Source organism: Glycine soja, chromosome 11 (assembly GCF_004193775.1).
Source record: "Glycine soja cultivar W05 chromosome 11, ASM419377v2, whole genome shotgun sequence".
Taxonomy (NCBI): Eukaryota; Viridiplantae; Streptophyta; class Magnoliopsida; order Fabales; family Fabaceae; genus Glycine; species Glycine soja.
In genome coordinates this window covers 11,286,661-11,310,600 of record NC_041012.1, presented here as the reverse complement: position 1 = coordinate 11,310,600, position 23,940 = coordinate 11,286,661, and the positions used below count along the sequence as shown (strand labels likewise).

Sequence of the window (23,940 nt, the reverse complement as noted above, 5' to 3'; positions counted from 1 at the left end):
GGTCATCTCAAACCTATAATAGAAAGAAAAAAAATTGAAACCTAATCATATACTGAATGGATAATTGGATATATATAAAAAAAAAAGATTTGGAAAAGAAGAAGAAAAAAGTAGAGGCAAGTGAGTGTGTCAACTGTCAAGGCACTTGCTTAGGGTGGTGCATGAATGCACCAAAACGACGGCGTTTTGGGGGCTTGTGGGTTTGAAGGGAGAACCTTTATACGAGAGATGAGTGAGCCACGTGGTGGGATCCAGATCTGGAAGATCGTATTGGATTCGAAAGGGTGTACATAACCTCGCAGCATTTGATTTTGTCCACGTCTGCAAATCAACGCGTCTCGAACGCGCCACATCACGTGGGCCCAGCGTTCCACGTGGAGCACCGAGCCATTCACGCCTTCGTTTTATACACGTCAGCATCTCCACAATAATATCTTCTCTCCCACTCTCTCCTTTCGCTTCGCTATTTCTGCCAGTCAAGTGTTTTTTTCATTAGAAAAAAATTGTTTTCGGCGGAATAACAAAAGAAAAGAAAAGAAAAACGGATTAGGAGAGGAAAAAAAAAAAAGCTTGTGCGAGAGAAATGTTAGAACCTTGTTTCTGATTTTTTTTTCCTCTTCGATTTTGATTTTTTTTTCTGTTGTAGTTTTTGTTGTTGTTGCTCTCTCTATTTTCGAAACGAGATTGGAGCTCTGACTTTGTGGTTTTTGAATTTTATTTTTTGGATTGTTTTTTCCAAATTGCTGCATCGAGCTTGCAAATGGAGGTTTGGTTCCTGTCAGTGAAGCTCTGAAGGTTTGTTTCATAGTTCTATGATTCTGTTTTTTTCTTTTTTCTTTTTTTTTTTTAATTTTCTAATTGGCTCTTGCTGTGGTTTTATTTAACTGAAAAATAAAATAAAATAAACAGTTGAAAACGCGATTTTAGATTGTGTTTTCTGCAATTATTTTTGTTCAGTTTGGTTTAGACAAGTAGAAGATTCGTTGCTATATTTGTACGAGACATCAACCGTTTTACGTTTGAATTTGGTTCCATTCCCTAATTTCTGAAGTCTGTGCTAATATCTTCATGTATAATTACTGTCCTTCAGTGCATCTGGTGTTATATAAGGTGGATAAAAATTACTGAAAAAAGAAAGAAAGACAAAGAAGATGATATTTTCAATTATAGTTTCGGAGTTTGTGTTTTATCTTGCCTTATGATATAAGCCTCTAACTGTTCGAATTTCTGAGGTCTGATGATATCTCCATGTAAAATAATCTTGTGAAGAGTTTCTCATGTATGCATGTCTAATCAGATTCCGTCCGCAGTTTTTGTAAGGATGGTAAGTGAGCTTAGTTATTATATTCATTTCTCAGGATATTGGTATGTATGGAAAGTTATACCTAGTGCTGAGACAGAGGCTTTGAGGGTTCTTTGATGCAGGAACAGGTTGTCGTTCCATTTCTTTAAATTTGCTATGAAATTTTTGATTTTGAGCTTTTCATTTCTGTCGGGGGGCTGGAGTTTGGAGGTATGGATCTATATTTTCTATCTTAACTTTTTCAAATTACTACTATGTAAATATTATCAAGTCTATTTTTGTTTTGTTTAGTCTGTTAACAATTACCATAAGCAATTACTGATTTTACTCCCTATGATATGTGTGTGTTATGTAAATTTGTTTCGGCCCCTTGGGTGGAGTACCCTCAGGTATAGGGTGTTTGGTTTTTCTGAATCATGATGGAAAAAGTGCTGACTTGACGATAGGTTTGTGTTTGCAGAAATTGATAGTTCAAGTGCTTGGGATGTGGAGAATCCATGATTCACCTGGGGAGGATATCACGTTTGTGTGTTAATTCCTCACAATGTTTTTTCAGTGCGGTTGATATAGGCTGATCCGATGAACAATAATGTTGGGAAAGGGGAAAAAGGTTTGGCAGAACAAAATCATATGTTTTTTAACAAAAAGAGTCTCAATAATGGAGTAGTTAATGAAGGGGTAGGCTCTGGATCATCAACTGAAGATGACACAAGATTTAATAAGGTGGCTGAAGATGGAAACAATGGGTTGAGGGGCCTGATTCAAATCCATGGGAGCTTGCAAATTTCACAACAGCCTCCTCAAGGGCCAGTCGTATGCTGGGAGAGATTTCTCCCTGTAAGATCAATAAAAGTTTTGCTGGTGGAAGATGATGATTCGACACGCCATGTTGTGCGTGCTCTGTTACGGAATTGTAGTTATGAAGGTATTAATGTTGTCTTTGTGGTAAATCATGCCTTAGCACCAAGGTTAACAAATTGAGATTCAAGCTGTGAATTGCTAAGCTAATTTTTTATTCATTAATTATAATTTGTATCGAATTGTAAGATTAAGAAGCAAGGAAAAATAACTCCAAACGTATCATACAAATGATGTGTTCCATGTAATAATTTTAAACTAGAAATAGATAAAACATCTTAACTATAAGTCTCATAAAATAAAATTATTAGTTATATTAGAGTTTGTGAAGCCTCTATTTTGGAAGAATGGAAACGAAGCAATGAAACAACCAAATAGAGTCAATGCATTTAATGAGTGAGTGACAAATAAAGTAGTAGAATAATCAAATAGCATAAGTTTGGGTGTGCTCCTTTAATTCCTTTTCATTTAACAATTTAAGCTTATATAACTCTTCAATTACTTTCATGAGAATTAGGAAAGAAAAGTAAAAAGAAGAAAAAGTAATGAAGTTGAATCATGCGATTCATATCAATGATATGAAATTGCACTATTTCATTCATGCATAACAAGATTCAAAGTCATTTGAGATTAATCTTATGCTATGAATTTATTGCAATGGCTACCCAAGCCCTTATCACCCCTAAGAGTCGATGTCTCTGGCTCCCACTCTGGGATGCTTCATTCAACCTTTCTAGTTAGTCCCTCCGTAGGTAGTCTTTTTTGAGACACCGACAACTAGCTCTGATACCAATTAATAAGCACCCAAGCTTGGGGAATCCTCCCTTAAAAGCTAGCTGTTTAGGGGGGAGAACCAAACACTTAAATACTCCACCAAACATCCCATACTACTCGATGTGGGAGTTAGGCACTTGATAATACCTAAGCCCCTTATCATCCATTAAACCCTTTCCCCCCAACTCCTTTTAAGGCTTACTATGTGTCTCCCCCTGAAAAACAAAAGTAATACAAACAAGATTTTGTTTTTTGTACCAATTTGGTATATTTTTCTTAGTAGAAAAAATCTTACCATGCAGCTTTCTTTTACAGATTTGAGGCTGGACTTTCAACCAGTAAGTATTAATTAGTTTTTGAATTGATTTTAGATTGAGTTTGCCTAGATAAAAAAGAAATCAACTTTTTGATATGAAGTAAGTTTCAACTTTTTGATGGGCTCTATGTTTTATGCATTATTATACAGTCTTGCTTTATTTTTACTGTTGAATGATTCTTAGCTTTGTATCCTCTAGGGAGGTCCCCGTATATACAACCTTTCAGTTCATGTATTTTACTCTGTTCTGAAGTTATTTGAGAGAGATATTCTTGTGTGTTTTATATTGAAACATGAAAGATAACTTGTACATAGAGGGAATAATCTTGTGTTAATGGCAAATGTTAAGCTGAAATGCGTGGATAATACTTCCTAATTTCCAGTACAGATGTTAATTACAATCTTTTTGCATACAAATCTGTGAATAAATAGTCAAACTTGGGCCTGAGGGTGAATTTAATTGCATCTTTATATTATTTTACTTTGATGTAAACTGAATTTCCTCTCTAGCAAATAGCTGCTTAAACAATGAATGCCATAATTCTTAAAATCTATTTTCTTTATCTATGGTTTTACAGTCACTGCTGTTTCCAATGGTCTTCAAGCGTGGAAAGTCCTGGAAGATCCAGAAAATGGCATTGATCTTGTCCTAACAGAGGTAGCTATGCCTATTTTGTCTGGAATAGGTCTTTTGTGCAAGATCATGAGCCACAAAACTCTGAAGAATATTCCTGTGATTAGTAAGTGGCGTACCAAAGTTATACTTTTTACTAAATTTAAGTATATATTTTCAATGACTATTGCTCATGTGGTGTTTTGTTTATTGCACATGTTCAAATGCATGCAGTGATGTCATCTCATGATTCTATGGGTATAGTCTTTAAGTGTTTGTCAAAAGGCGCAGTTGATTTTTTAGTGAAACCAATTCGGAGGAATGAACTTAAAAACCTCTGGCAGCACGTTTGGAGAAGATGCCACAGTGTGAGTTGATTTACATTTTGTCTCAGGCATGTACTGAAACAAGTTACAGTGTTGTTTTTATCAAACTGAATTACTTCATTTCTTCCACTTGAAAAGTAAAAGAATGTTATATTTCTGTGTGTTTTGAATACAAACACTAATCATTGGGATAAAGATACCTTGTTTGGAATAGGCAACAATCCTAAGAAAATACTTAAGCTTTCTCAATTCCTTCATTTCAAACTAGGTTCCCAACTTCTCCCTTGTAACCTTCTTTTTAGTCTAATCATTACTTGCAATGATCATATCATCCACATAGAGCAGGAGTGTAAATTTCTCATCATGTGAATGTTTTATGAAAAGGGTTATGACCATTGTAAGATGTGTGTAATTCCACATGTCAGGATGCTTTATTTTTAATAAGGATGTCATATAATTAAGGATACAATGAAAGAATAAAAATCCCTATTTACTAGCTACACATCTTTCCATGTTCCCCTATTTACGTACACTCAAATCATATCTTTACAATATCCCTCAAGTTAGAGCATATATGTCATATTAACCCAGCTTGTTACAAATGTAGTCAACATGAGAGACCTTGAAGGATTTAGTAAACATGTCTGCCAGTTGGTCTTTGGAGCTAACAAAGTCAGTGGTGATTTCCCCTGAGTGCACCTTCTCCCTTGCATAATCGCAGTCTATCTCAATGTGGTTGGTTTGTTCCTGGAAGACTGAATTGGATGCGATGTGGAGAACAACTTGATTGCCACATATGAGCTTGGTGTCTGGAGTGTCTCCAAATTTTAATTGTTGGAGAAGTTACCTAAGCCATGTAATATCACATGCAGTTGTTGCCATAGTGCAGTATTCAGCTTTGGCACTAGATGTAGCCACTATTGGCCAGCAGTGTTGTTAATGGCGTATGGCAGAGAGCCCAAAATCCGCCATAAAACATATGGCGGATGGCATGGCTGTCATAAAAAAATATATATATACACACACACACACACATATAAATACCAAAAAACAGTAGATGACAGTAAATACAAAAAGAATCAGTAGATATCAGTAAATATAAATAAAAAACATTAAAGGCTGCAAATATAACAGCATATAAATACTAAAAACAGTAGATAATATAACAGCAAATAAAATGATCAAACTGCCCTACTTCATATAATAACAACCTAGTTCAGAACATCATAGTAAAAAACAGCAAGATTCTAATAAAACACCTAATTCAATATTTCTGAATTCTGATATAATAGCAAAATGATAAACAGAAAACATAATTCAACGTAAACCAAAATATAGATGTCCTAAATTTCTAATCCTCTGGTTCTTACTCAGTTCCATCATAATCAATTTCATTCATATCCAATGGAGCATATCCCTCCTCCTCTTCTCCAGATTCTTCAATTGCCTCTGACTTGGCTCTCAAATTCTGTTTGTTCATTGAACCTCATGGGCTTTCCCTTTTCCTCTTGAGGCTGAAGTTGCAGCTGGACCTTTCTTGGAAGCTTGGGCAGCTCCACTAATAATACCACCACTTGATGGCTGCTTTCTTTTTTTGCTGCTAGTTTTCCTCCTTGTATACATTTCAATTAAGTGTGGGTCATCAGCATGAACCAAGTCATTATCATCATCCACTTGTCCCACTAACCACTCATTGCACTCATCATTGTCATTGAGTGTAATAGGGTCAATTTCATCCCTAATATTATATCTGTGAGCAAGCTGTTGGTTATACTTCAATGTAAACTAAATCATGCATTTTTTATGGTCCAGCCTATTTCTCTTTTTTGTATGAATCTGCGTTATCAACAAGCAAAGGGTTGCTTAGCTTCTTCGTACAGCAAAAATTGTTATTAAATAAGTCCTGAATTATAATCCTTACTTGCTCAAAAACAATCCAGTTGTGTTAACATCCCGATGCACTACATGTCTAGCTCAAAATCGTGACAGCTAGCTTCTGTAAGTTTGGAGTTGCATGGCCATACATTTTCCACCATTGAGCTACAAAACCAAAGGATTGACATAAAATTTAAACATTAAAACTCTGAACACATAAATTAGGAGTTGTTTTCATAGTTTCTCACCAGGAGCTGTAGTATTCCTATTTGCTCTTGCCTATTCATCACCAAACATATTACCAGCTCTCTTATAAATTGGCAACTCAATCAGAATTTTTTGTTGCACTTCTTTACTTGGCAGTTGGCACCAACCTCTTGATGCAAGCATACAGCTAATTATTAACCTCCAAAATCTTGTAATCGTATGTCTTACCAATTCCCTCTTGTTTGTGAAATGTCTCAATAAACTCAAGGTACTAGAGTGACTATAGATAAACTCAACAAGACTGACTCCCCTATGAATTGTCTTTATTGGTCTTTTCTCTTCCAACATCCTACCAGCTTAAACAATTGCTTCCATTATCCGTGATAACCTGAACAACATCGTGTTCTCCAATCTCCTCTACAAGGGAATAAAGCAACTCAAACAGCTTTTCACCTGTCTTCACAAATTTAGAGCCATCAATGGACTTCACAAACATTGTCCCTGCAGGAGAATTCACCAGAATATTAATAATGCTTCGTTGCTTCCAGTCAGTCCATGCATCTGACAATAGAACAGCCGTGTCTGCCCCACTGCGACTTATGATCCTTCAACAAATTTTCAGTGAGTTCCATCTCCTTGTTGAGCAGTGGAAATCTACTATCATGATAACTAGGAGCTGGCAGATTTGGGCCGTAGGCAGCAATGGCATCAATCATATCCTGAAAGCTATTCAGTTTAACAAGGTTGAACGATAAGCCAGCTTGATACCAAAAACGAGCAATGTACTGATGAACATCTGCCTTCAAAGTTTTGTCACATAACTCTTTAATGTTAGCTTGCCTTAGTTTGTCCTTCTGTCTCTTCGATATTTCAGATGGTGGATTTCTACAAAACATATCCATGGGCCCTTTTTTAGCAACATTCTTTTTGCCTTTAACATTGCTAGCTGCTGCAGGAATTTGAATTTCATCATCAGATGAGAGATCATAGGCCACATTTGGCATCTCAGAATTTTCTCTCTTTTCTTTCTCTAAAGCAAGATTCAGAAGCTCTTCTTTGACTTCCGTTGTACACTTAAAGCAACTTTTAACGTTTCCACACTTGTGTCTTCTAGTGGCCTCCTTGACCCAGAAGAAGCTTGGCAGTAGAATCCATTGGAGTGTTGTTAGGGCGACAATCAAGCATACTTGTCTCAGTTAGGATGTTCAAAGCATACTTTCATTGGGAAACAACAATGTCAGATAAGGATTGGACAATCTCAATGCCTAAGGGATATTTTAGCGAACCTAGGTCTTTCGTCTGAAACTGATTGTGGATCTTAGCTGAATCGTCGCTAGTGATGACAATATCATCAATGTAGACAATGAGGTAAATGCATAGGCTAGACAGAGTGACGATAAAACATTGAGTGATCATCTTCATAGCAAGTCATGTCAAACTGGAGCAAGGCAGAGTTGATTGCTTCAAGCCATAGAGGGATCGACAAAGCCGACATACAAGGCGAGAATCTCCGGAAACTGTAAAGCTTGGTGGTTGCTTTATATAAACCTCTTCTTGTTGCTCACCAAGTAATAAGGCATTTTTAATGTCCAATTGGTGAATAGGCCAATGATAGATGACAAGCATGGTAAGGAAAAAATGAACAAAGAAGATTTTTGCCTATAGTCAACGCTAGAAGTATGAGTGTAGCCATTAGCGACAAGGCGAGCCTTATAATGATCAGGGTTTCCATTTGGGCCAATTTTCACTATATAAACCCACCAACAACTAATTGGAGTCTTACCAGGGGTAAGGAAACAAGCTTTCAAGTATCTTCGACATCGTTTGTTTCCAGTTGGAATCAGTCATGATGTCACCAGTAGACTTAAGATAGACATAGAATCCAAAGAAGAGATAAGAGGGAGATAATCGATCATAATTTAGAACATAAGCATAAAAAAGGATTAGGTTTGCAAGAGGACTAAATACCTTTGCGAAGGGCAATGGGAAGTTCTGGTGCAAGCGACATTGGCGGGAGAGTGTTTGGAGTAAGAGATGATGTTGGAGGATCATGAGATGATATCACTGGTGGAGGTGCTTGTGAGCAAGAGTTGGGGAGGAAGTTGAGACACGGGTCACTAACAACAATAGTTGATATGATCCTTGAGACTCATGTCCTGTTCCAAGCGTTCATCTCGTACGTTGATCCTGAACGAGAACAAAATTATTAGCAAACATGACTAAATAATCAAGTGTATGGGTAAGTTTGCTAATGAAAATTAATCAAAGGGATAACTAGGAACATATAAAACATAATTGAGGAAAAGGTTGGGAAGGGGTTGAGCTTGTTTGATGCCTCTAACTTGTACCCGAGTGCCGTATGCAAGACTGAAAGATGAAAGCGAATCCAAAAAAGACAAACAAGGGAGACAAGAAATTGATCACTAGTCACATGATCGGAGACACTAGAGTCAAGGATCTAGGGTCCAAGAGAGGATTGAGACACAAAGGCTACAAGATTACCAGAATAATCTGCAGTAGGGAAGATGATGCAGAAAATAAGTGGTCTAGAGTTGAAGAACATCATGATATTTAGCAACAAAAATAGTGGTCTATGCGCTTTTAATCTTTGTCCACACTCTTATAAGCATCAATGCTCCAAACTTATAAAAACAACTCCAATCCTCAAGTAAAATATTCTCTCCACCACTTAAGGGATTAAATAATTCATAAACTTGGAAATAAATGCAATATTAAATAAGACTAAATAAAAAATGGAAGAGAATCTTGATCACTAACTTAGTCTTATTTACTTAGGAACTTCACAGTTAAGCGTGTTTGACTTGGAGCAATTATGGGATAGGTGACCTTCTGGGAAGTTTTTCAGAAAGCGTGTGAGTGAGGCCAAAGCATGCTAAAAAGTCTCATGTTGTTTATGGGGACAGTTATTAATCTTGGAAGCAGTTGAAGTAGATTGTCGAGGTCTTGGAAAGGACTACCTATTGAAGGTTATGACCAAAGAGGAGTTGAGTGAAGTGTCATTGTGTGAAATGTTGTAGAGTGAGCCGTCGAGACATCAACAACCAAGGGTGTTACACACAAAACCCAAGGAAGAAATAAAAGAGACCACTAGAGGTCGTTGTGGTTGTTAATGAGAGGTGAATAGTGGGGGTGGTGTAGCAGGTACCAGTGGGGTTTGAACAATGGGTGGGATAGTCAAAGTAGCTTCTTCAATTGTGGAAGTAGTAAAGAAGGTATAAGATGCAAAGAAAGTCACATCAGTAAAGACCAAATACTGTTGAAGTTGTGGACAAAAACAACGATTTCCTTTATGGAGGCGGGAATAATTGTGAAAAAGAAAAAGGTACGAGAAGTGCATCTCTCCAAAAACGGAGAGGGGCTTTATAGTGCAATAATAAGGTATGAGTTGTTTCAACTAGGTGACAATTTTTCCGTTCGGCAACACCATTCTGTTTTGTGTGGGCACATGACATCGCCTGCTGTTAGAAATGACTGAAACTGAGAAGACAAATATTTGCGAGCATTATCAATTTGTTAAATGTTAGACCCAAGCTGATTTTGAATTTCACGCAAGAAACCTTGAAAGATAGAGAAGACATCAAAATGTTCTTTCATTAAGAAAACCCAAATACAACAGGAAAAATCATCAATAAATGTGATTATAGAATTTCCGAATCGTGTGTCTTAACAAGATCACACACATCTTTGTATATATAATATATTTACAATAAATAACAAAAAAATGTGAATGCTGATTCTAAGGCTAATAAGGTATTAATTAGGGATTCTACCACTAATTCTAACACTCCTTCAAGCTAGAGCATGTATATTGTATGCACCAAGCTTGTTACATATAGTTTCAATCCGAGGTCCTTCAAGAGACCTAGTAAAAGTATCAGCCTATTGTTCATTGGAACCAACAAAGTCAGTCATGATTTCCCCTGACAACACCTTTACTCTTGCAAAGTGACAATCTATCTATGTGTGTTTAGTTTGTTCATGGAAGACCATATTAGATGCAATGTGAAGAGCGGTTTGATTGTCACAAATAAGCTTAGTGTCCTGAGTGCCTAAGTCTTGTAATTTCGCATGTAGCTGCTACCATGGCACAATGTTAAGCTTTGATGCTGAATCTAGCAACTATATTTTGCTTCTTGTTTCTCCATGAGATCAAATTCCCTCAAAGCAAAACACAATAACCAGAGGTAGATCTCCCGTCCATGGTTATCGAATTGAAAGATTCGAATTGTGAATCAGAAAAGCTATATTACGAATCGTGAATCGAATCATATTATGAATCGTAAGATACATGATCAATAAAATATATGACATTTTTAGGTAAAAATGAGTGACTCGGAAAAAAAATAAAACCTAATATATCATATATTCAAGTCATAAATCAAAAGAACAAGCCCAAAGTGTTCAACCCCTTCTAAAGTAAAACCAATAAGAAGAAATGTCTTGTACCTCAAAAAACTGAGAATGAAAGTAACAAATGAGAGATGAGAAATTAAAAGAGTAGAAGCCATAAAGCTGACAAAAAGAGACAAAGAGAGAGGAAATTATAAGTTACAAGAAATAGACTCATGGGACGTCCACAAGAAAAAGTAACCACCACAAGAAGACAAAAGGAAATTAAAAATTATAAAAAGCATAAGCATTCAAGCAGCAAGTGACTTGCACAGCTGCACTTCTCTTCACGATGAAATTGGTTGAAAGCTTAATAAGTTAATAACAGAGCCTCTCCTTCAAATAAAAAAATAGGCAATTGAAAATTGAAAACTTAAATTCAGTATTGAAAATTTAGTTTGGGCACATGCGAAACTGAAAGCGGCCGATTTCCTCTTTTTCCTGAAAATTATTTTGCAGAAAAAGTGATCTGAAATGCTTTCTCCAAAGTCAGATCCCGCAAACCCAAATTGTTATTGCAACCCTCTTTTTGGATCGTGAGACAGCTCCGGAATCACGAATCATCCGATACAGAAGCGAATCATGCGATACGGAGAATGATTCAAGCTTAAAAATGAGTCAAGCTACGATTTGTATCGCTGGACATGATTTTTGTTTTGAATCGGGATACAAATCGTACGATTCATACGATACTAATAACTATGCCCCCGTCTGATGGTGATCTTAACAACCAATTTTGGCACTGCCTTTGTCTTCATATCGGAGTCCTCGACCTGGTGCATTCTTGATATATCTGATGATGCCATGCAGCATCCCAATGGCTATTACAAGAGGCATTGAGGAATTGACTTACCTGCAAAGGGGATGTCTGGTCTGGTGAAATCGAGGTAATTGAGTCTGCCAACAAGTGTGTCATATCTTCCCGGGTCTTTTAGTGGCGCTGATAGGAAAAACTACCGAAAAATGTGCTGGAAAAGGAAGAGCGGTGGTGGGGTCATCAGAGAGAGGCAAAGCCAGTGGTGTGGGCGCACCAGAGATCAGAGATCACAGCGGTGGCTGGCAGCGGCAGCGGGTATTGTGCACCAATGAAGAATAACACTCCCAAAGGTTGAAAAGAAAAGAGAAAAAGGAGTACCAACAAGTGTGTGATATCTTCCCGGGTCTTTTAGTGGCGCTGATAGGAAAAACTACCGAAAAATGTGCTGGAAAAGGAAGAGCGGTGGTGGGATCATCAGAGAGAGGCAAAGCCAGTGGTGTGGTCGCACCAGAGATCAGAGATCACAGCGGTGGCTGGCAGCGGCAGCGGGTATTGTGCACCCATGAAGAATAACACTCCCAAAGGCTGAAAAGAAAAGAGAAAAAGAGGAGTAGAAACCTTAAATCATTGATACCATATAGAATTTCTGCATTGTGTGTCTTAACAAGATCACACACTGCTCTGGATGTATAATATATATTTACAATGAATACAAATAAATGTGAATGCTATTATGATTTGGTTGCTTGAGAAACTAGGCTTTATACGTGTTGAACAGAAAAAGTTCCCAGTTATGAAGACTGGGCACACAAGGGACAATCACCTACTGTGAAGATTGGATACATGAGATTGGTTACAGATGATGGCTGATGTCAGAGGAAAAGAGACTCCCATAGGAGCTAATACCCACTTGAAAGAATAATTTCTGAATATTAATTCATGAATTACAGTTGTACTAACATAAAGAAATAACTTGAAATACGAGGAAAATCACTGAAATATCATTTCTTGATTTTCAGTGTACATTAAGGGCCTATTCCTATTCATAAAATCCTACGCCAGAATTATTGGCATCAAATCAAGCTCAATTTAACAATCCTAATAAGGAATAAATCAAATTAAATCTGTATAAAAAAAGGAAAGAAGAAATAAACACATTAAGAGCATCTCCAATGCGAGTGCTTCATGAGTTGCTTAAAATTAAAAAATGTTGCTTAACAAATTTTTATCATTGGAGCAGATGACTTGGCAGTGTGTTGCTTGAGTGTGTCGCTTACGTAAGCAACCATTGCCTAATTCATTCTTACCAATTAAAAAATCATTTTTCAATTGTAAAATTTAATGTAGTTCAAGTTAAGCACTCACTCTAACAAGTTTAGCATTGAAATAAATTTGTGTAAAGTTTTTAAATCTGTGGTATTGTAAGAATTATGCATTGTAGATGTTCTAAGCACATGTTGCTCGTGTTACAACAGAATAACTTCTGAATACTATCACTTTGATGCTTTGAAACCATACGAGGTATTACATTAGACCAAACAGCATAATTACTTTCCTAAAATAAGACTGAAAATATGGTAAATATCTATAATAAGTACAGCTAGTGAGGGACTGCCAGAACATTATATAAACTTGTATTGATAATTACTCGCTAGAATATAGCTATATTACGGTAAGAAAATCTGTCCTAATAAAAGGAAATTAAGCAATAAATCTGTCCTGAGGAAAACGGAAACAACTTATACCTAGACAGTATTCTTTACTACAATACTTAGCAGCAGCAACCCATCTAGTTTCTACAACATCACAGATTATCTTGTGGATCTTATATTTGATCAACTTAAATATCCAATCCACTTCATTCTTCAACATTCAATATCATTGCTTAACTGATATAAGGATCAATGAAGGAATTTGCAAAAGATAATTACTGCATTACCTCATTACAATCAAATTTGACGTTTCTTTTACGTAGAGATCTATGCCTTAAAGATGCAATAGTGGATTGAAGTAGTTTATATAGTTTTTGTAGCATGATATTCTATCCTATGGATCTTGTCATTCTTCAACTTAAACATTAAATCCATTCTTCAATAATCAATTATTCAATGTCATTCCTGAACTTGGATTAACACACTTCCTCAGTCTAGTGGTAGTGGGAGTGAAAGTGCGACCCACACCAGAAAATTTGCAAAGTCAAGAAGTAATGATGCATGTGAAAACAATAGTGACAGCAGTGATGAGAATGACTATGGAAGCAGAGACTTGAGCGTTCGAGATGGAAGTGGCACTCAGGTATTGAACGATTCTCATAAAATATATATGTTCTCTTAATTGAATCACCCTTAAGTAATATTACCTCATCTTAGGGAAAGGTTACCACAATATGCTGTGTCGCTATCATTTTTTTCTCATGAAAATTAGTTTCTAAATCCATGTGTTGTCACTGTTTGCTGTTTTTAAATTTCCTTATAATATGGAATTACTACTATTTAAAACTCAACACATGCAGGAGTTCAGCTCTGGAGAACACAAATTCATCATTTTTTTTTATTGATGGATCAATTATTTTCTAATGGCTCAGTAATAACATGTAATCTTCGATACTGACTAGCTTCACTTGAGCAATTTGATATGGTAATTTTAAGCGGCCAGAATATAGGGGTTTTAAATTTCTAGACAAGTCACATGGGTCTTGAAAACGGGGCTAGGTACTGGGATAGACCAATAAACATTATGCAGGAAAAGGAAGACTTTGAGGACTGGGGTAGCTGACAATAAGAAATGGATTTTTAGAGTCTGAGTTGTCATTTAGGGTAGTTATTAGTGATCAATAAAGAAGAGAAGAATAGTGGATGTCTTTTATTGATCAGGTTAACCTACATAGGTTTCACTTGGCAAAGGGTTGCATGTGCCAATTACTTACTGCAACAAGCCAACAAGTGTCACTGAACTATCTTGTCATCCATAGTTTAATCATCATTCCATTGCCCTGTATACAATCATTGATGGTCTTGTTGTTAGTGTAATTGAGGATAGTATGATGCATGCTATTATTTATTTTGTAATTCATACTACACAAATTTTTTTAATCATATATTCTAGAAATTAGAATATTAAGGTAGGAAGAATCACAATTTAGGAATTCTTGGCAGTTATTTTCAGTTTAGGAACAATTTACTGCTGAATGGTTAATAACATTGTTTGGAGGGTGGTTAATGGGTTAATTCCCCCATTAAAAAAAAATCTTTACATGGTTCTCACTTAAATTGGGAGTTTCACTTGAAAAACTTGAGAAATAAAGAATCTAGTGATTTATAAATTTTTTTTTTATCAACTGTACCCTTTGGTCTTGATCTAGTGAATTACTTCATTTCTTCCACTTTAAAAGTAAAAGAATGTTATATTTCTGTGTGTTTTGAATACAAACACTAATCATTGGGATAAAGATACCTTGTTTGGAATAGGCAACAATCCTAAGAAAATACTTAAGCTTTCCCAATTCCTTCATTTCAAACTAGGTTCCCAACTTCTCCCTCGTAACCTTCTTTTCAGTCTAATCATTATTTGCAATGATCATATCATCCACATAGAGCAAGAGTGTAAATTTCTCATCATGTGAATGTTTTATGAAAAGGGTTATGACCATTGTAAGATGTGTGTAATTCCACATGTCAGGATGCTTTATTTTTAATAAGGATGCCATATAATTAAGGATACAATGAAAGAATAAAAATCCCTAATTACTAGCTATACATCTTTCCATATTCCCCTATTTACATACACTCAAATCATATCTTTACAATATCCCTCAAGTTGGAGCATATATGTCATATTAACCCAGCTTGTTACAAATGTAGTCAACATGAGAGACCTTGAAGGATTTAGTGAACATGTCTGCCAGTTGGTCTTTGGAGCTAACAAAGTCAGTGGTGATTTCCCCTGAGTGCACCTTCTCCCTTGCATAATCACAGTCTATCTCAATGTGGTTGGTTTGTTCCTGGAAGACTGAATTGGATGTGATGTGGAGAACAACTTGATTGCCACATATGAGCCTGGTGTCTGGAGTGTCTCCAAATTTTAATTGTTGGAGAAGTTACCTAAGCCATGTAATATCACATGCAGTTGTTGCCATTGTGCAGTATTCTGCTTTGGCACTGGATGTAGCCACTATTGGCCAGCAGTGTTGTTAATGGCGTATGGCAGAGAGCCCAAAATCCGCCATACAACATATGGCGGATGGCATGGCTGTCATATAAAAAAAAAATACACACACACACATATAAATACCAAAAAACAGTAGATGACAGTAAATACAAAAAGAATCAGTAGATATCAGTAAATATAAATAAAAAACATTTAAAGGCAGCAAATATAACAGCATATAAATACTAAAAACAGTAGATAATATAACAGCAAATAAAATTATCAAACTTCATAGTCAAAAACAGCAAGATTCTAATAAAACACCTAGTTCAATATTTCTGAATTCTGATATAATAACAAAATGATAAACAGAAAACATAATTCAACGTAAACCAAAATATAAATGTCCTAAATTTCTAATCCTCTGGCTCTTCCTCAATTCCATCATAATCAATTTCATTCATATCCAATGGAGCATATCCCTCCTCCTCTTCTCCAGATTCTTCAATTGCCTCAGACTCGGCTCTCAAATTCTGTTTGTTCATTGAACCTCATGGGCTTTCCCTTTTCCTCTTGAGATTGAACTTGCAGCTGGACCTTTATTGGAAGCTTGGGCAGCTCCAATAATAATACCACCACTTGATGGCTGCTTTCTTTTTTTGCTGCTAGTTTTCCTCCCTGTATACATTTCAATTAAGTGTGGGTCATCAGCATGAACCAAGTCATTATCATCATCCACTTGTCCCACTAACCACTCATTGCACTCATCAATCTCATTGAGTGTAATAAGGTCAATTTCATCCCTAATATTATATCTTTGAGCAAGCTGTTGGTTACACTTAATGTAAAACTAAATCATGCATTTTTTTATGGTCCAGCCTATTTCTCTTTTTTGTATGAATATGTGTTATCAAAAAGCAAAGGGTTGATTAGCTTCTTCATACAGCAAAAATAGTTATTAAATAAGTCCTGAATTATAATCTTTACTTGCTCAAAAACATTCCAATTGTGTTCACATCCCGATGTGCTACATGTCAAGCTCAAAATCTTGACAGCTAGCTTCTGCAAGTTTAGAGTTTCTTGGCCATACATTTTCCACCATTGAGCTACAAAACCAAAGGATTTACTTAAAATTTAAACATTAAAACTCTAAACACATAAATTATGAGTCATTTTCATAGTTTCTCACCAGGAGCTGTAGTATTCCTATTTGCTCTTGCCTATTCATCAACTAACATATTACCAGCACTCTGATAAATTGGCAACTCAATCAGAATTTTTTGTTGCACTTCTTTACTTGGCAGTTGGCACCAACCTCTTGATGCAAGCATACAGCCCTTTATTAACCTCCAAAATCTTGTAATCGTATGTCTTACCAATTCTCTCTTGTTTGTGAAATGTCTCAATAAACTCAAGGTACTAGAGTGACTATAGATAAACCCAACAAGACTAACTCTCCTATGAATTGTCTTTGTTGGTCTTTTCTCTTCCAACATCCTACCAGCTTAAACATAATTGCTTCCATTATCTGTGATAACCTGAACAACATCGTGTTCTCCAATCTCCTCTACAAGGGAATAAAGCAACTCAAACAGCTTTTCACCTATCTTCACAAATTTAGAGCCATCAACTCAAGCAGCAGCAACTCATCTAGTTTCTACAACGTCACAGTTTATCTTGTGGATCTTATATTTGATCAACTTAAATATCCAACTATCCAGTTCATTCTTCAATATTCAATATCACTGCTTAACTGATATAAGGATCAGTGAAGGAGTTTGCAAAAGATAATTAATGCATTACCTCATTACAATCAAATTTGAAGTTTCTTTTACTTAGAGATCTGTGTCTTAAAGATGCTATAATGGATTGAAGTAGTTTATATAGTTTCTGTAGCATGATATTCTATCCTATGGATCTTGTCATTCTTCAACTTAAACATTAAATCCATTCTTCAATAATCAATTATTCAATGTCATTCCTGAACTTGGATTAACACACTTCCTCAGTCTAGTGGTAGTGGGAGTGAAAGTGCGACCCACACCAGAAAATTTGCAAAGTCAAGAAGTAATGATGCATGTGAAAACATTAGTGACAGCAGTGATGAGAATGACTATGGAAGCAGAGACTTGAGCGTTCGAGATGGAAGTGGCACTCAGGTATTGAACGATTCTCATAAAATATATATGTTCTCTTAATTGAATCACCCTTAAGTAATATTACCTCATCTGAGGGAAAGGTTACCACAATATGCTGTGTCGCTATCATTTTTTTCTCATTAAAATTAGTTTCTAAATCCATGTGTTGTCACTGTTTTCTGTTTTTAAATTTCCTTATAATATGGAATTACTACTATTTAAAACTCAACACATGCAGGAGTTCAGCTCTGGAGAACACAAATTCATCATTTTTTTTTTGTTGATTGATCAATTATTTTCTAATGGCTCAGTAATAACATGTAATCTTCGATACTGACTAGCTTCACTTGAGCAATTTGATATGGTAATTTTAAGCGGCCAGAAAATAGGGGTTTTAAATTTCTAGACAAGTCACATGGGTCTTGAAAACGGGGCTAGGTACTGGGATAGACCAATAAACATTATGCAGGAAAAGGAAGGAGGACTGGGGTAGCTGACAATAAGAAATGGATTTTTAGAGTCTGAGTTGTCATTTAGGGTAGTTATTAGTGATCAATAAAGAAGAGAAGAATAGTGGATGTCTTTTATTGATCAGGTTAACCTACATAGGTTTCACTTGGCAAAGGGTTGCATGTGCCAATTACTTACTGCAACAAGCCAACAAGTGTCACTGAACTATCTTGTCATCCATAGTTTAATCATCATTCCATTGTCCTGTATCCAATTACTGATGCTCTTGTTTTTAGTGGAACTGAGGATAGTATGATGCATTTATTTTGTAATTCATACTACACAATTTTTTTAATCATATATATTGTAGAAATTAGAATATGTAGGTAGGAAGAATCATAATTTAGGAATTGTTGGCAGTTATTTTCAGTTTAGGAACAATTTACTGCTGAATGGTTAATAACATTGTTCGGAGGGTGGTTAATGGGTTAATTCCCCCATTAAAAAAAATCTTTACATGGTTCTCACTTAAATTGGGAGTTTCACTTGAAAAAACTTGAGAAATAAAGAATCTAGTGAATTAAAATGCCTTTTGTTTTTTTTATCAATTGTACCCTTTGGTCTTCATCTAGTGAATTATAATGCCTTTTGTTTTTTTATCAACTGTACCCTTTGGTCTTCTGTTTCAGATGGAGACAGGAGAGGTTCTTTGGTTTTGTTCTGTGTGTTTTCTAGGAATTATTTGTTAAAGCTTCTCTGTCGCCCCTAATCATCTAGATTCTAGAGTTTTTGCATGACAAATTAAAATGAAAATTCAATATTCCTTGTAAATCGAGTCTCTTTTTTTTTGGAAGTTTGTTTTTATTATGATTTATTGCTGATTTGTAAGCCCTGCCCCACTTTTTCTCCCCAGTATGTATTATTTGTAGGTCAGGTTCAAAAATGGTAGGACACTCTTTTTGCACTATAACTTGGCAAAGTATCTACTTTCCTACAAAACAACCATTTTGGGACTCTTGAGCATTTGATATGTCCTACTTGCTTTGAAGCAAATTTTGATGGTTTGAGATATAGGTTTTGGTTAAAACAAGGAAGCCCAAATTTTATGGCAGTAGGCAGTTTATGAAAAATCTTTGGTGTCCTTGGTTGGAGTGGAGCACATGCATCACTAAGGATATTTGATTACCATTACATTTTTTGTGTAATATGATAATGTTAGGCTAAAATATGTCTGTGATCCCTAATAAATATCCGAATTTTGTGTTTGTTCTCTAAATTTTTTTGTCTTTGTTCCTTGATAAAACAAAACTTTTGTTTTTAGTCTTTGGTAAATTAGGGAATTTTGTGTTTGCTCCCTGATAAATAGAAATCATTTGTTACTAGTGCCTTTGAAAGGGACTAATAACAAATGATTTTTTTTTTGTCAAGGCAAAGAGACTAACACAAAATTCGTTAATTTATTAGGGATTAACAAAAAGTGCAAGGACCAAAAATAAAATTATTATTATATTAGGGACTCAATCCAAAGAAAAAATTTAACAACGAACAAACACAAAATTTGGGTATTTATTAGAGATCGAAAACATATTTTAGTCTAATGTTTATTGCTTCATTTTTTTGTTATGCCGTAACTATTGCTAGGGACAAAGAGTGGGTAGCTTGCTGCATTCTTTTCTTTTTTGTGTTTTCTGGTCTGGTTGATGTCTTGTTGCTTCATTTCTGTACTTTCTCTCGTCTCTCAGAAAATTATTTTTCTATTAAAAAATAGTTAACCATATGTTTACTTAATTGTTCACTTTTTTGTGTGATTGTTCCTACACAAACGAACAATAAATATTTTTGCTTGCAGTTCGTTAATTGTATTTACCCCTTATTTATTTATCTAAATACCCCATAGTCATAGTTAAGCTCCTATTTTATGTAGAGTTCATGGACTAAATGTCTAGCTCAAGTTGGCAGTCCTCATCCGGTTTCACCTCATAAACAATTGGTTGATGCCCCTGATAGCACTTGTGCCCAAGTGATGCAAACAAAGACTGAAAAAGTTAGTAGTAGATGGGTGCATGCGACAGAAAAAGAGTGCCATGAACTTATTGATCCTCTTGGTATGGCTTGATAGTATGTATTTTTTAGACTTGTCTATCTTTGATTTGGATATTTCCCCTAATAAACCACTAAGTAACTTTCTTTCCAGATGATGTTGCAATGGGTAAGGACTTGGCCATGGGAATATCTTTGAATATGCGACTAGAGCATCCACTCAAGGAACTGTCCTGCAATCCAATGATGGGTAAAGGGGCAAATAAGATGTCTGATGTAGATGATATGCAGATCATTAAAAGACAGAGCAATGCCTGTGAAAAAGGACAACTGGAATACAATGGTGATAAAACCAGGACACGGGAAAATCAGGCTATGAATGTTATTGATGTTACTGATAGCAACAGTCCACTCGCTGAAAGCAGAGACTTGAACACTCCAAATGGGTTTTCTGGTTTTTCACAATCAAAAGCAAACTGTTGCCCCAAAGAGCATCCATCCCTTGAACTAACTTTGGAAAGGCTGGGAGAAGTAAGAGATGCTAAAAATTTCACAGGTGAAGAATGCAATGTCTTGAGACATTCAGATCAGTCAGCATTCTCAAAGTAAGAGGAAATTTGCCAGCATAAATACCTTATATTGGAAGCAAATATCGTTGAACTACATGGATAACATTTAAATTTTTTTCTTCATTCTGCAGATATAATACAGCTTCTGCTAACCAGGTGATGTTCTGCTAACCTTATATTGATGTGTGTCATAGTTATTTCTCTGCACCTGCCAAGCAAATTCTGGGTACCATTAGCTGGAGAATAGTGTTAATCACCAAATCTTAATCTTTGGCCAATCCTTATGTTATGTTTTCTTTACTTTTTATCAGGCTCAAACTGGAAATGTAGGAAGCTGTTCCCCACTAGACAATAGCTCAGCTGCACCAAATACAGAGACAATGCACAACTTTGCATCTCATTCAAATGGCACTCCTCCAAATCAACAATCTAATGGGAGCAACAACATCAATGACATGGCCTCCATTAATACATATCTTGGCACCAAACTTGATACTTTTGACAAGAAGCCAGAGTCTGGAAGAGGGATTGGCTCGTTTAATTCTCGTGAACTCCAAACTCTGCAGAAGAATAACATCTGTTCATCTCAGAAGAAAACTACTGCCCGGGAAGAATATACAGAAATCATTAAAGAATCAGTAGGAGGCTCTGAACATGGATTCCAAGTCGAGCACACTTACTATCAGCTTCACCATTATAATCACATTGCCCATAAAGCTGCAGTAGATCTCCAATCAGATCATGATCTCTTACTGAAAAGCTCAACTCAGCAATGTGTATCATCAAATGCATTTGGAGGGCCAGCAGAAAGTAATGCTGCAAACTATGGTGTGGATGGAAATGCAGCGGAGAGTGATCATGGGAGCAATAATGGACAGGATGGAAGCAACACCTTGACAATCAGAATGATAAATATGGAAAATGGCAATGTGGCTGCTGGGAGCATTGGAATTGGTGGCATTGATAGGAAAAGCTTTGGGAATGGGGCAGATGAAGGACGGCTTGCATTGAGAGAGGCTGCCTTGACCAAATTTCGTCTAAAGAGAAAAGAAAGATGCTTTGAGAAGAAGGTAATCTATTTTTAATTACATTGTCATAATATGTTCGCTGTTGATCTTTGTTGCATGTGGATTTTGTCAATTTGAGTATTAAGGTGTAGTTATGTCACTCATTGTGTTCCCCTAATTTCTATAAGTGAACTGATGGTTTATTGAGATCCCAACAAGTTGGATGATGCTGTTAATAAAATCTACTTATTTGAAACCTTCCTCTGCAAAAAATATGTTGCCGTTGGCATTATCTATTTGCATAGTTATCTACTCTCCATCCTGGGTATTTTATTTTCTGCCATTTTATCAAATTATATTCACTTTATATAAAATTAACATATTTTCTTCCAATGTTACTTTCCTTGTATGACTTGTATGTTCATGTTTGAGTCAGTGATTTGATCCTCATCATTAATAAGCACCTAATGTTATATATTGCAAACTTGAATGTTGCTTGTTTCCATATTCTGGAATTTTCATTTATTTTTCAGGTTCGATATCACAGCAGGAAAAAACTAGCAGAACAGCGGCCACGTATTAGGGGACAATTTGTCAGACGAATAGTGTATGCTGCTGCATAGCTGGGTTCCTTTAATATTTTTATGTTGTGTTATGTAAGTGCTGGGTTAACTTATGCCCAATTTTCTTCTCAGGTCTGAAGGCAAAGAAGAAAAAGATAAACAAAGTGACAACCTGGTTCCTGGGGATAATTCTATCGACATTCCTCAATAGCACCAGACAAAGTGGTGATCATTATTTGACTGATTCCGTTCCATTAACTGCCTCTAGCTTCTTGCTAGCAGACCAGCTTTTCACACGTTCACCTAGGAAGGAGCTTGGAGGTTTGTGTTAGAGGAATCTGTGATTAGGTAGTTTAATTTTATCTCTATTGTGTGAAAATCAGACATTTAATTTGAATCTTCCAAGACAATGTTCTAGATTCTGTTTATGGTTGTCTGAACTTTAAAACTCCAAATGGACCCATGGAAGTGGTTACCTTTGGATAGGTTAACCTCTGATGAAATAAAATTTATCATGTTAGCTTGCATTTTGGTTACACCTGCTTAACAGCTAATGCTGTTTCTTTCTGATAATTATAACATGCTTGCTGGATCTAGATCCAATACTGGAATAGATTTCTTGAATTGATTGTCGTGGGTGAAAAGAAAGGGAGAATGGAGTTTCTCTGCCTCGCATGTTTCATAAGTCATAACTATGAAGCATGAACAGTTCAAGGAATGAACCATGTCTGTGTTGTGCGAGTATGGAATGTGTCAGCTGTCAACCATGTTCATGTCTTTGTTCGACACGCAAGGATTGTGTCAAAAACAAGTCCATGTCATGTCATTATTTTTTCATCAATTCCTTCGCCCCCAAAAAGTAAGGTTGTGTTTGGTTTAGGGTGAGAGAAGTATGAGAGAAATTTTGTAATTTTTATGTGAAATTCATATATTTTACACTCTATTTTAATTCAAAAATTTATTTTTTATTTTCATCATCTCTATTTCCATCCTCTAAACTATATACATCCTAAAATATTTTCATCTATCTAAAATGATTGCCTTGAAATGGGACCGTCACCTCTCCATGTGCTGTGACGCGAAGCGTTTAAAATAGTTGGATTTCCTCAAGTAGCGTCAATCATAAATCAATCATTGTGATGATAGTTAATTTTATTAGCAAGAATTGTTTCAGCTGTCGACTTCAACCCATGGCCCCCCTCTTTTCTAGTTTCTAGTAAAATTATTATAAATCAGCAAAATCCTAACAAATGTCTTCAAATATTTGATAGAGATTTAAAAATACAAAATATTCAAAAAAAATATCTTGAGTTTGTAATTATTAAATATTATAATATTCATGGAAAATAACTTTTAAAGCTTTTAATACATTAAAAAATGGTTTTTTTACTACCTAGGTAGTGTCTTTTGAATACTGGATTTGATAAATAAATTTCGTATTTGTATACCTAAAATGTCAGTAGTTGAACTTTGTTGGTACGGAGGCAAACATGCAGGGGTTCTTTTACTTGTTTTTCTCTCACGATTCAAAAGTAAAGGTAGTTGAAGTCACCAATTGGTTTTCCTAGAAGCATGGAAGGGGAGTACG

General features: G+C 35.8%; 1 protein-coding gene across 11 annotated transcripts; it reads left to right on the top strand.

Moving 5' to 3' along the window:
• Positions 1 to 467: 467 nt before the first annotated feature.
• LOC114376457 (two-component response regulator-like PRR37) lies at positions 468 to 22,872 on the top strand. Of its 11 annotated transcripts, XM_028334584.1 has the most exons (14): positions 501 to 795; positions 1,298 to 1,324; positions 1,426 to 1,513; positions 1,764 to 2,228; positions 3,830 to 3,991; positions 4,099 to 4,232; positions 13,585 to 13,734; positions 17,595 to 17,744; positions 20,098 to 20,278; positions 20,368 to 20,818; positions 20,914 to 20,938; positions 21,094 to 21,852; positions 22,323 to 22,396; positions 22,485 to 22,872. In XM_028334584.1, the coding sequence occupies exons 4-14, from the start codon at positions 1,883 to 1,885 to the stop codon at positions 22,561 to 22,563; spliced, it is 2,511 nt and encodes an 836-aa protein (XP_028190385.1). In that variant the 5' UTR covers positions 501 to 795; positions 1,298 to 1,324; positions 1,426 to 1,513; positions 1,764 to 1,882; the 3' UTR covers positions 22,564 to 22,872. The 11 variants fall into 11 exon arrangements, with proteins under 11 accessions (XP_028190388.1, XP_028190385.1, XP_028190387.1 ...); XM_028334586.1 differs by lacking the exon at positions 1,298 to 1,324; XM_028334581.1 differs by lacking the exon at positions 1,298 to 1,324 and having other exon boundaries at positions 1,750 to 2,228.
• The last annotated feature ends 1,068 nt before the right edge of the window (positions 22,873 to 23,940 follow it).

Excerpts from the sequence above, each read along its gene's own strand:
- LOC114376457 (XM_028334587.1), top strand. The coding sequence starts at position 1,883 with ATGAACAATAATGTTGGGAAAGGGGAAAAAGGTTTGGCAGAACAAAAT. Across the intron at positions 13,735-17,594 it reads GAGATGGAAGTGGCACTCAG|TCTAGTGGTAGTGGGAGTGA; the intron begins GTATTGAACGAT and ends ACACTTCCTCAG. Across the intron at positions 20,939-21,093 it reads ATACAGCTTCTGCTAACCAG|GCTCAAACTGGAAATGTAGG; the intron begins GTGATGTTCTGC and ends ACTTTTTATCAG.